Here is a 14,193-nt window from a genome sequence, read left to right on the forward strand (position 1 = left end):
CAAATACTAGTGTGATGTTTAAATGCATCATACTTTGAACAATTTACTATTTATATTTTAGTATACACTTATGGCTATATTGAGGTAAAGTTTTACTCTGTAAATGGCATTGTGCTGTTCTTAGCATACAGTCTTTAAGTTTTGCTGTTATACACCCAGAATGTAGAAATTCAGATTGTTTTTAGAGTGCTAAATTGAAATACTGTAGTAAATCAGCTTTTTTCTTTCTTTTGTCCATGTTTTATTGCTTTTAAAATATTATTCCCTTTTATCATAGACTTCTGTTTTAAAAGAAATCATTTGAGTTACTTTAGCTGTGGAAAAGATTTGACTTAAAACTTTGACTAAAGTTTTTTAAAAGTTGACTAAAAACTTTTTTTTTTGTAATTGATGTCTTTAGATCCAAAGGCAGAAACTAGATTATACATCACAGTCAATGACTTTGAATTTCATGTCTATAATCGTTCGGATCTTTATGGACGTCTTCAAGAATTGTTTGGTTTGGAGCCAACAATAATTCCACCCAAGAAAGAAGATGATAAAACACGAGAAAATGGAAGAACAAGAACCCAGTCCAAAATTGAAAGGTTGATTGTCACACTTGAATTTTGTTGATCTCCAACATTTAAACATCTGCTTTTATTAGAGTATTATTAACACTGTTTACCTAAACACAGCCTAATCTTTCTTTGTAGATTAACTAAAACTTTTATTCTCACAAATAAGTATATAATTCTTCAAAAATTTCAAATAATACAGAATTATGTAATGTGAAAAAGCAGTCCCGGTCTATTCTTCTCACCAGTTCTACTTCCTTCTTTGTTGATAACTACTATCAATTTGTTTTTCATTCTTTTGAATGCACATACATAAGTCTATACATACATATACATAGCTAAGGTGCATATACAATTATATGATTTTATTTTATCTGTTTCTGGGCTCTCCGTTCTGTTTCATTGACCTATTTGTTTTCTTTCATCAATACCACAGTGTGTTGATTACTGTAGCTTTACATTTAAGTCTTGAAATCAGGTAGTGTCAGTCCTCCAACTTTGCTTTTCTCCTTCAATGTTGTCTTGGCTATTCTGAGTCTTTTGCCTCTCCATATAAACTTTAGAATCAGTTTGCCAATATTCAGGGGTTTCAATATGGATTGCATTGAATCTATAAATCAAGTTGGGAAGAATCGACATCTTGACAGTACTGAGTCTTCCTATCAATGAACATGGAATGTCTCTTTAGTTATTTAGTTCTCTTTGATATCTTTCATCAGAGTTTTATAGTTTTCCTCATGTAGATCTTGTAGAAAAATTGTTAAATTTATACCTATTTCATTTTCTGTGGTGCTAATGTACGGTATTATGTTTTTAATTTCAAATTCCACTTGTTCATTGGTGGTATATAGGAAAGTGATTGACTCTTGTATATTACTAACCTTGTATCCTGCAACCTTGCTATAGTCATTAGTTCTAAGAGTATTCTTGATCAGTTCTTTCCGATTTTCAACATAGATGATTGTGTCAGCTGCAAACAAAGTCTTACTTCTTCCTTCCCAATCTGTATACATTTTATTTCCTTTTTTTGTCTTATTGCAATAGCTAGAACTTCTAGTATGAATTTGAAAAAGAATGGTGAGAGGGGACATCTTGCTTCATACCTGGTCTTAGTGGGAAAGCTTCTAGTTTCTCACTGTTAAGTATGATGTTAACTGTAGGTTTTTGTTGGTTGATATTCTTTATCAAGTTGAGGAAGTCCCCCTCTATTCCTAGTTAGTAAAACTAGAGGTTTTAATCATGAATGGGTATTGGATTTTGTCAGATGCTTTTTCTGTATCTGTTGGTATGATCCTTTGATTTTTCACTTTTAGCCTGTTAATTGATTTTTGAATGTTGAACCAGCCTTGTATACATAATAGTTTTATTTTTTTTAAAGTAGATGATGAGGATGTTTATTCTCAGTTAAATATTTAGTGCATATTATGTCCCAGGCACTGAGCTTGAGGTACTGGGGATACTGAGAATATGACAACTGTTCTATCTTGAGGGAATTTACAGCCTACTGTGGGAGTTAGAACACTTAAAAGGCAATTTTAGTGCAAGAAATATAACAGGGACAAGAATAGAATTCTCTGGGCACACATAGAAGGATCCGGGAAGGTAGGAACCTTAAAGGTGAATGAATTAAGCAGAGAAGGAGATGAAAGTTCTTCCATGGAGAAGAAACATCATATGCAATAGAGAAGTTGTTACTGAGGCTGGAGTGGATTACTTGAGGTGGGGATAAATTAGACTAAAATGTTTAGCAGGATCCGGGTTAGAAATGTGGCCTTACCCCAGGTCAGCAGTGTTGTGTTGTGATTGGAGGGAGATAAGACTGGAGGCAGGGAGACCAGATAGAAGGACATAGTAACAGTTCCGGGAAGAGATGATCATCAACTGGGTTGTTAGCAAGGGGAAGGAAGAGAAGGAGATGGATTCCAGATACACTTAGGCAGATGAATACTTAAGAGAGTGATGAATTAGATGTGGAGAATAAATAAGAAGGATGAGTCAACAGTGAATCCAAATTTCTAATTTAAGCAGTAGTCATGCTTAGTCAGGGAACCTTAGAGAAAGGTTAGGGGGTGGTAGTGAGGTTAGTTTTGAATTTAGTTTTAAGCACTGAAGGCCATCTTATAAATATGGATCCAGAAGTGTGATTTAGGAGTTACTGGGTTACTGAAGAGATATGCCTTGAGTTTTCATATGAAATCTTTAGTGAATTGCTGTGAATTTTTCATTTCTTAAAAGTTGTGTACCTTGTGTATGGACAGTTCCTTTTTGCTTACTCTTGGTCTATCCTTTTCATTGTATTGAGAGGAAATTATTTTGGCACAGAGTGGCGGGGGTAGGGAAGGAGAAGGATCAGCCGAACTGTCACAAGTGCTTAAAACACTTAAAACATCAAAATAACTTATATCTTGGTCATTTTTGTTTTAATTATAATTTTTGCTGTCTTGTAAAATGATATAATGTAGTGCAGTAGGCATAATGACAGATGTAATGACAGCACATCATAATTTATACCTTGTCATTAAAGCTTGTCATTCTGAAAATATACTTTTTTGTTATAGCTTCTTATATAAAAATTGGTGCATGATAGAGTACATTCTAGGAGACATTTTAGGGATATTCGTGTCCATTAGATGGTCATTGTTTTATTTACTGAGCAGTCATTAGATATATTTGGAAAGATATAGCTGGTATTAATAGTGTGTATTGTGGGACTTCCCTGGTGGTGCAGTGGTTAAGAATCTGCCTGCCAATGCAGGGGACAGGGGTTCAAGCCCTGGTCTGGGAAGATCCCAAATGCCGCGGAGCAGCTAAGCCTGTGTGCCACAACTACTGAGCCTGCGCTCTAGAGCCCGTGAGCCACAACTACTGAAGCCCGCGCGCCTAGAGCCTGTGCTCCACAACAGGAGAAGCCACCACAATGAGAAGCCCGCACACCACAACAAAGAGTAGCCCCTGCTCACCGCAACTAGAGAAAGCCTGCGTGCTGCAACAAAGACCCAACACAGCCAAAAAAATAATAATAATGTGTACTGTGAGGAAGTCAACAGTATTCTCAGGTACTTAAGTTTTTCTCATATATGTCAATTTTTGTTTTTTCTTCTCAGAGTTAAAGTAAAAACAGAATCTCAAGACCCCACATCTTCATGGAGATCACTTATTCCAGTCATAAAGGTCAATGTGAGCACAGTAAGTAAATTCCACTACAATTAATGTTTCATGGGTTAATAACAGAACCTTTTATTTTTGCAAATATAATTTTCACTTGAGAAAGTAATTTTGTAGATGTCTTTGAGTTCCATTCTTAATAAAGTGAAAGAATTATTTCAACACCAATACCATTTTAGCACAAATGTATAGACCTTAAAGGCTATTTATTTATTCACAAGTGCTCAAATTTCTTTAAACACTGGTCTAAATTGATCAGTGGAGCAATTTAAACAGTATATAGTGCTAAAGTGGAATCATTTAGTAGTTGCTTGAAAATGCTTGTTATTAGATCGGCTGAGAAAAAAAAATACAGCCTAAATAGTATGGCATAACATCTCTTATCTGTTTTTTTAAGGGACGCTTGGCCTTTGGAAATCATTACCAACCTCAAACTCTGTGCATCAACTTTGATGATGCTTTCTTAACCTATACTACAAAACCACCTTCCAGTCATCTTGACCAGTTCATGCATATTGTGAAGGGAAAGCTTGAAAATGTTCGAGTCATGCTTGTTCCTAGTCCAAGATATGTTGGTCTTCAAAATGATGAGTAAGAAAGTCATAAAAATAACAAATAACTTCTTTATACCTATTGTAGCTTATCATTTAGAATCTTTAGTATCCTTTTAATTTCTTTGCTATAAGTTGGGCAATAATTACGTATATTTCTCTATTAAATCAACTGAGTATTCCTGCTTTGTAAGATAAATGGAGTTTATCCACTGGTAAACTCCTATTTTAAATATTTTTCTATAAGCTATTTTTCTTGTTTTTTAATTGTAATAGTTAATATTTATTGCCATTTAATATATGTCAGGCACTGTTTATAAGCTTATAATTTTTCTATCATTTTCTCAGTGTATTTGGGAAATTTATTTTGGGCAGTTGAGCCCTGATGTTTGTATGTTAGAAAATACACATTACAGGTAGGTTTTTATTTTCAGAAGGGATGGATAAATAGTAAATCCAACAAATTCATTATAGTAGAGTATCATTTGAGTTAATGAAAAGTTGAAAATTGAATCAGAATTACTCTTGGAAAACTGATGATGTTAAGACAGTTTTGGAATTCAGTTGACATTTAAGTCCCAGTCAGTTTTCCACCTAGCTTTCCAGATTTGCTTTCCTTCAGTGAAGTAGCTCCTTGCATTTAGGAGACACATTGTAATAATGACGCACCCTAGAGTCACCCTCTTTGTGGTGGGATGCTTCCATTCCAGAGGACTGGGACCCTCAGGTAACAGACATATGACTCGCATCTGACTCCCAGGCCACATGCTCACGAGTGGGGTGAGGGCTCTTGTAATCTTTGTTATTCTCAATCACTATTCTTTTTTGTGAAGGAGTCTATGGTTAAATTTGTGTAATTTAAGTATTCATGTGATGAGTTTCCACTGTCTCAGCTTTTGTCTTTGTGTGTAGGCAATATAAAGTTTGAGGTTATGAGAAACATGATTGTTTCTTTTTAGTTCCAACTTTTGGCTAGCTTGCTATTAGATTTTCTAGGGATTGGCTAGAATGACAGTCATTTTCCCAACTTGAGTACCGGGGAGGCTCTGGGTCTACCTGGTTTCACACTCTTCAGGATCACTGAATTGCTAAGCATCTTGGAATATAAGCTACGCACACAATTCTATATTTATGGGTGCAAGTTGTAATACTGAAAAAAATAAATCTGGGTTTTTGTGAAAATTACTACAGAGTAAAATGAAAAAGTGTCCTGCTATTTGTATAAAAGATTTTAAATTGTATTTTTCACTCTTCAAAAGTAAGCATGGAGATTAAATAATGAGATTAAACCCTAACCTTTGTGATTTAATACATATTTAGAAGAAGATTGTTGAATTTGTATGTGTTATATTATCTGATGATTGAGAGGTTAATTTTGATACGGAAGGAAGGTATTGTGGTGTATGACAAAGACAAAAGTTGTTAAATCAAAGCAAGTAAAGAGGGAAGTTAATTGATGGTACAGAAACATTCATTCCAGAATTTGAGTTCAAGATGTTTGCTTTAAGTTTATTTCAAGTTGATCAACTAAATATTCTTGGAAATAGGTAATATAAAGTTGCATATAATAGGTAATATAAGGTTTCTGAAAGGTTATGCTTTATTTTACAATATATAAGATGATATTTTTAATCAGTTTTATAGTGTTATTAATATAAAATGGTTGAATTTGAAGTCTAATTTTAAATTTATTGTTGCAAATGCAGAATATGATTATTATATTCCAATGAACATTGTTCTTCCATTGTATTTAATTAAACTTTGTTTTAAATGGATTTCTCTCATTTAAAACTTAAAATGAAAAATGCATAACAGATTTTTTGTCTTTCTTTAACTGATTTTACTGGTCAAAAATTTTTCAGTGCCAATTTTTTATATAGTCTAATATAGAAAACAATTATGGAACAATTTATTGTATATGTGAAAGATGTTTTCCCTTTTCAAGTTTCTACACTTGATTGCTTTTTAGTTTTCTTTTTTGTTTTCACCCATTACCATCGTTAATTAGAATACTGAACATTTTATATTCTGGAGATGTACTTAGTTTGCCTTCCACCTTCCTTTGTATAGACCACCAAGATTAATGGGAGAAGGTTTTGTGGTGATGCAGTCGAATGATGTTGACATCTACTATTACATGGATGAGCCAGGTATTATTTTTTGAAAATATGTTTCATAGCTACAATTCTGTTTCTTCTATGAAATGCTGATATCTAATAATATTTTAAGTATCCTTGCTTAGGATATAAATAAGCATTAATAACGGTAAATGTGGATGTGAGAATGCCTACCTAAAAAACATCTGTGTCATTTGTCAAAAGTTGAATATTACTTTAGTATTTCAGATCAAAAGAGAACAATATAGTAATCTTTCCTTCAAATTCCATTTTTGCAAGTATACTTCAAAAATTGTGAATACAAATGACCATGAGTGAAAACCATTAGAGAATGTGATGATAGTTAAGGTAGTTCATGCTGGCTTAGGGGAAAAACATCACAGTAAGTTGGATTTGAGGCTTAAAGTTTAAGGATTGAAGTACAGCTAGTTACAATGCTTCACAGGTGGCCTCAGTTTTATAAATAAGCTAAATATTGGATTTTTAGTCATTTTTTCCTAATTCTTGTTTTTCATACCTTTCAGGAGGTTTATGAGGTCAAAGTATTTTCAAAATTAGGGTGTTATTTGCCTTTTTTTTTTACTGTGTTGTATTGATGGTGTAAAAGTTACAGGGGGCAAAACTTCTGGTGCTTTAGCATGAATCAAGGCAGTGATTCCAAACTATACTAGTAATCCCTGTCTTTTTCACTGCCACGCAGTCACAATAAAACAAATGCCAGTGCACTTTACAGTGTCTTTGATTAAGCAGTAAAAATTACTTTTATCAAATCTTGACCCTTCAGTAAACTTTTTAATATTCATTTAATAAAATGATAAGAACGCATAATACATTTCTGCCCCATACCAAAGTACACTGTTGTTTCGAGGAAAAGCACTCTGTGATTGAGTTCCAAGCTGAACTGTTCGCTCTTTTCATGGAATACCAGTTGTGCTTGAAAGAGCAACTAGGGACAAACTATGGTTTTGAGCTTTCATGTGAAAGTTAGAATTTTGGAAAATTTGGGTCTGCTACTGTGAGTTTGATGACTTTTCTGATGAAACTACCAGTGATATTAACAATATGACTTTTTAAATGTTTAATAATGATATTTGTCTATTTGGGAAAAATATGCATGTCTCAGTGAACCAATATTTTCCAAATGACCAATTCGTGATGTCCGTAAAAGATTTATTCAGAGTGCAAGAGAGATCAGTAAATTTTAACATGTCAGAGTATGAGAAGTTCAGTGACATGGTTTCAGATTCCACATTGCAAGTAATCTTTAAGAAATTACCACTTGTTGAATTTTGGTCTAGTGTCAAAGAATATCCAAAATTATCTGAAAAAGCTATTAAAATACTCCTCCCTTTTCTGTCTACCTATTTGTATGAGGCTACATTTTCTTTAATAGATTAAGTGCGGAAACAGCTGTGAGAATTCACTTGTTTTCTATTAAGCTGTATATTTAAGAAATTTGCCAAAATAAAAACGATGCCAACACTTCTCAATAAATTAATTTGTTTTAGAAAATATGCTTATTTTGATTAAAAAATATTTTCATAAAAAATGAAATAAAATTTTATTTGTTTTCATTAAAATGTAGTTATTTTTCACATCATATTTTCATTAAATCTTATTAGACATTTTGTTATGTCAACATGTAATGAGTTTATTTTAAAAATAAAATTTAAAAATATTGCTCAATTCAAATTTTGAATACAGTAAATTTTGATAGATACAATACAAAAAAAAAATCCCACTTTGGGGTCTTCAATATAGAGTGTAAAAGGTTCCTGAGATCAAAAAATTTTTAGAAATGTTGATCTAAGGAAGCCTTTTAATGGTTATTTTAAGTAACTATCTTCATATTGTATATTCTGCAATATAGGACTTGTTCCAGAAGAAACAGAAGAAACTGTTGAAGGAGACATGAGCAGTGAGGATTGCAAATTACAAGATTTGCCTCCCTGTTGGGGACTGGATATAGTTTGTGGTAAAGGAACAGATTTCAACTATGGGCCATGGGCTGATAGGCAGAGGTACTTGATTAAATTATATTTCTGCTAAGTCAAACGTATTGGGATAATACTATAATTTTTATTAAAAACTAGCTTAGTATCGATATTTTTATAAGCTATTTTATTATGGCAGGGTAAGATATCACTAAACATTTTAATCCAAATAATTTGTAGAGAAATTGGCACAAGCAAGTTTGCTCTAAAGGAGGAGCTAATTCATTAGAAAAATGGTGAATGAGCAGAATATTTATTGGTTCCTTGGTTTTCTCTTTTGTATTTAATCACCGAATATGCCAGGAATTGTTGGGACTATGGAGATTCAGACCTAAAAGACATACATAGTTCAGTTTCAGAAAAAAGAAACAAAAGGGTTTTATTAAGTGCTGTATTAGAGGTATATAAAAAGTCTTGATGAAGAATTTAGAGAGGTACTGTATTAGTTTGCTGAGGCTGCCACAACAAAGTACCGCAGACTGTGTGGCTTAAACAGCAGAAATTTCTCACTGTTCTGGAGGTTAGAATTCTGAGATCAAGGTGTTGGCAGGATTGGTTCCTTCTGAGGGCCGTGAGGGAAGGCTGTGTTCAAAGCCTCCCTCCTTGGCTTGTAGATGGTCATCTTCTCCCTGTATCTTCACATGGTCTTCTCTCTTGTGTGTTTTTTAGGTCTCTGTGTCCAAATTTCCTCTTCTTGCAAGAATACCAGTCATATTGTATTAGGGCCCACCCTACTGACCTCATTTTAACTTAATTACTTCTCTAAAGACCCTGTCTCTAACTATGGCCAAATTATGAGGTACTGAGGATTAGGACATATGAATTTTAGGGGGACACAATTTAACCCATAACAGGTTCATAACTCATATTGAAGAGGAGAGAACTGGGGAATGCTTTTTGGTTGAGGTAATATGTGAGTTGAGTTTTGAAACATAAGTAAGAATTAGCCAGGGAAGGAAGGGAAGGATAAGTTATCAGGGCAAAGGAGGAGTTCTGCAAATGCATGATGGCGGTGGAGAATTGTCTTAATAAGTTCTATAGGTTGTTAAAGAGAGTTGTAGGTAGTTAAGAAATATATAGATTTTATACTGGAGGTAATAGGGAGTGCCTGAAAGGTAAAAAAGGGTTTTTTATTCTTAGTTATTCTATTAATTTTGAAGTAATTTTCTATTTTTAATATATTATGAACATCTACCTACTTATTGAAGAATTTTAAACAAAGGAGGGGACATGTACTACTATTTATGAGGGAACAGCTAAATTTTTATGTAAATATACATTGTTTAAAGCTAGTTTAGTCTTTCATAAACTAGCTTGAATGGAGAAATACAAGCTTAATCAGTCACTGAGGCAGATATTACTGGGCCACTGATGGACTACTAAGAGTGCTGATACTGACTTGATATACTGACTCTTTTTATACTTAATTGTTTTATTTATTTATTATTTGAATTTTATTTTATTTTATGTTTTTACACAGCAAGTTCTTATTAGTTTTCTATTTTATACATATTAGGGCATATATGTCAATCCCAGTCTCCCAGTTCATCCCAGCACCACAAACCACCCCCGCCGCTTTCCCCCCTTGGTGTCCATACGTTTGTTCTCTACATGTGTCTCTATTTCTGCCTTGCAAACTATACTTAATTGTTTTAAAAAGTGCTTTCTAAGCCCGGGCGCAGCAACGAAGACCCAACGCAGCCAAAAAACAAAAAAAAAGTGCTTTCTACCTAGCATTGTTAGAAGAATTATATACTTTGTCAGGTACTATATTCTGTTAACCTTGGTATCTCTAGCATATAGAAATACCTGCTCCATTAAGTAGCTATTTAAATAACTACTAGTTATTTATATAGCTAGTATAATACTTGTATGGTAAATGTATAAGTAAGTGTGTTATTTGAATACTTGGAGTATGCTAATACAGTACTTCATTAAGTTCTGGGTTAGATTATTAGACCCGAAGGTAAACAAGAGCTTAAAATTTCAGGTTAGAAAACAAAATAATTTTCAAATTACTGGATTTAAATTTTCCTTTTATAATAAAATTTTTCATACATTAAACAATGCTATATTTACTGTGGAATAGTTGAAAATGAGGGGTTTTACATTCCCTTAAGTAACAGTTACACTTGCTATATTTGAAAGGAAAAACTTAAAGCAGTGCTTTAACACAGACACAGAATATTTTTGCATTTTAGTATTTGAATAAAGTGTGATTCTTCTAAACTATATTTAATTGTATTGCATTAAGAAAAAGTATTAGGCTATATTTACATGAAAATCCTAGCTAAAATTCTTTTAATATATAGTCATATTCACTCTTTGGGTGATCTTTGTATAATACAGAGAAATGATACTGAAGATAACATGAAAGAAAAATTTGCTTTACCAGCTCCCTTCAGTAGGTCCTGCCACTGCTAGGAGAGAACAGCAATACATTTTTTAACCTGGACTTAACAAAACCATTCAGATTTATTAAAAAGAAAGAAGAAAGAAAGAAATTTATCACATGGGTTTAGTTTCCTTGTGTGAGTAATAATAGTATTTATCCCCTCCCTTATATATGCAAATTGTGCATTTCCTCCCTTGTAGCCATTTCCTTTTCTCCTTCCCCATACTGAGTTTCTAAACAAATATGAACTGTTATCAGAAATGTTAATTAGGTCATTTTTTTTTAGTATCTACCTATTAGTGTAAGAAATATAGAAAGAAATCTCAACTGTTTTATTATTGGATAGTTCACTCAGCATTGTGAGTTTTTGATCTCTGATGTCGCATGACCTTATTTAGCTTATAGATTTTAATGTCAGTTCTGTTACCTTTACATGATTTTCTTTTTTTGTTGTTGTTTTTAACATCTTTATTGGAGTATAATTGCTTTACAGTGGTGTGTTAGTTTCTGTTGTATAACAAAGTGAATCAGCTATACGTATACATATATCCCCATATCCCCTCCCTCTTGTGTCTGAATCTTTAAGACACTCAGCTTTTCTTTTTAAGAGTTTTCATGACAGAGTTGAAATATAAACTTTATAAATTCGTACTTACTCCTTAATGATAACTATAATAATGCAAATATTCCTGATATTGTCTGGCCTTTTATTGCTTTCACTTAAGTGCTTTCATTTATATTTTCACACTTCATCTTCATAACAGTGAGAGACACAAGGACAGGTGTGGTGATCTGATTATACCTGTGAGAAAATGGAGACACAGAAGTTCAGTGATTTGGGCAAGATAGTAAAGCTATAGCATCTAGAGCCAAGATTCAGACCAACCCGTCAAGTCCACTGCTCTTTTCATTGTATCCTGCTACCCATTTTATAGTCCATGATCACCTAATGATCAGATGGATTCTTTGTCTTGAAAGCTTAGTTTTATATATTTGTGTCTTAGCCAAAACATTTACAGACTTAATTTTCTTTTCATGTCTATAATGGATCAGTTTGCAAATTTTGTTCTGTTGATCTGATTTTTCCCAGTCAGTTTATTCCAAGCAGCATTTCCTGTTACTGATGACTCCTTCCTCAACTCTTCCTATTTAAAAGTCAGAAACTGATACTTTTTCTGAATGTATGAGTAACATGCTAATTTTTAATTATATAGAAGACTATGAATTGAAAGTTTCTTGGTTTCTTTCATGTTTGTCAAATGATAAGGGGAGGCAAATACATTAGAGCCCTAGCCTCCAAACACTTGCTTCTTTTTAGAAATCTATTGCTCTTTAGACTCTTATTGTTATAACATTGATTAATAGTGATTATGAAAATAATAGAAATAACACTTTTTCCATGTGCCATGTACTGCCAAGTCTTTTTCATATATGTTGTCATTTAATTCTTGGATCTATTCTCTGAGACTGGTTATGATAATCCTCTTTTACAGGTGAGGAAGCAGGCGAGTGTCCTCAGAAAGGTTAAGTAGTAATTGTCCAGAGTGGAATGATTCTAATTAAACCATCCCCCTTCAGCTCTTTCTTTGCCATTTGCACAATTGATATACCTGTAGAAAGTCTTTAATTTTTCACAGTATGTTTGAATAGTGCAAATTTGGTCTTACCTATGTCTTATTTGATAGTAGTATATTAAGTGCTCAAAGCTCATTGATCTCTGGAAGTATAAAACATTGGAGAAAATGGTCTTTCATTTTACTGAAAGGAAATTATGGTAGGTGTTATTTTGTGACTTAATTTTTTTTTCAATTTTATGTCTAATTGTTAAATAAGATAGCAGTGGTAATAGAAAGTTATAATACTGATTTTGTCTCTTATCAGTGGTAATTTTATTTGAATAACTTGTCATTATTCTTTCTTCCTCCTTATTTAGAGATTGTTTATGGAAGTTCTTCTTCCCTCCTGATTATCAAGTTCTGAAAGTCTCTGAAATTGCACAGCCTGGGAGACCAAGACAGATCCTTGCTTTTGAACTACGAATGAATATTATTGCAGATGCTACAATTGACTTGCTGTTTACCAAAAATAGGGTAATTATTGAAATAATATAGTAGAAAATTATGTGTAAAATTTGAACATTATTTTCCAGAGTATCTTTCTGGTGACTAGTCCTATACTCAGATTCATTTCTATGAGCTTCCCTGACCCCCACCCCCAATAATTGTATGTATGTTACTTTCATTAAGTGCCAAATTGTAGAAAGAAGTTAATTAATAATAATAGACCTTTATACTATAGTCTGATTCATTTTCTCCTTTAAATCTGGCCAAACTGTTTTAGTATATTTTTGGTATAAATTTGAACTTTTGCTCCTAGGAACTTTTAATACCTATTTAATATTATTGATGATTAAATTTTGTCTTTGATAATAACTGAAAAGTAAAGATGGGAGTGTAGTTATAATAAATGTCTCATGAATTATTTTTTGCTTTTGGTAGGAAACAAATGCTGTACATGTAAATGTAGGAGCTGGCTCATATTTAGAAATTAATATTCCAATGACAGTCGAGGAAAATGGTAAGCTACGATGAGTGTTTTTCTGTTTTAAGTGATTAGTGAATAATTGATATATAAATAATTGTTAATCCAGTTAGACTAAAATTAATGGGGTTTTCTTTTTCAGCTTTTTATTATATTTTGATGTGCCTGTAGTTAGTAAATACTATATTATTCATGCACCTGGAGAGAAGGGAAAAGTGTTTTAATCAAGCTAGGTCTTATTATTCTGTGTTTTATTATACCTTACACTTCTTTTGTAAGTTTGTGCGTAATTTGCTTAGTGTTTGTTTTTCCTGTTAGTCTGTTGCTCTGTGAAGGCTGGTACTACGTATTTCTTTTCACTGGTGTATACCTGTGCCAAGCCCAGGACATGGCACGTGGTCCATGGGCAGAAATAGATTGAATGACTAATAGGCTTTGTTTTAGGTTATATTGTTAGTAGATTTTTGTCAGGAAGTAAGCTGGGTACTTTGAATAACATAACTTTAAGAAAGCAGAATATTTCATATTTAAAATATTAAATCATGCCCTGATTAGCTGTAGTTTTATCTGAGCTAAGATAATCTAAGTTCATTATGAATTTGAAATTTGGGCTCTGATACAGGTTAATCAGTAACATGATTAAATACTTTATTGTTAAATTTATCAAAATATTATATAGTCTCCCTCATTTCTCCTTGTTCTTCCCATCCTCTGATTACATTCGTAATTGAGACCAGTTGAAGTGAAATTCTGCTTTATTTCTTCACTTTCTTGAGAGTATGGAGAGTAGCAACTCACCAATGTTTTTAAATTACTGAATAGCAATGTTACTATTGCTAAGTATAATTAGAATAATTTTTATGTAATTCTTGG

General features: G+C 32.7%; 1 protein-coding gene across 1 annotated transcript in view; it reads left to right on the plus strand.

Annotated features, from left to right (window-relative positions):
* The window catches only part of KIAA1109 (KIAA1109 ortholog), a 203,056-nt gene that overhangs the window by 39,103 nt on the left and 149,760 nt on the right, over positions 1-14,193 (plus strand). Inside the window, 7 exon segments of the mRNA XM_036852538.1 lie at positions 401-587; positions 3,662-3,743; positions 4,120-4,313; positions 6,344-6,423; positions 8,261-8,411; positions 12,713-12,869; positions 13,278-13,356. Of these exon segments, the coding sequence (XP_036708433.1) occupies positions 401-587; positions 3,662-3,743; positions 4,120-4,313; positions 6,344-6,423; positions 8,261-8,411; positions 12,713-12,869; positions 13,278-13,356 (930 nt within the window).

This window comes from Balaenoptera musculus, chromosome 5 (assembly GCF_009873245.2).
Source record: "Balaenoptera musculus isolate JJ_BM4_2016_0621 chromosome 5, mBalMus1.pri.v3, whole genome shotgun sequence".
Lineage (NCBI taxonomy): Eukaryota > Metazoa > Chordata > Mammalia > Artiodactyla > Balaenopteridae > Balaenoptera > Balaenoptera musculus.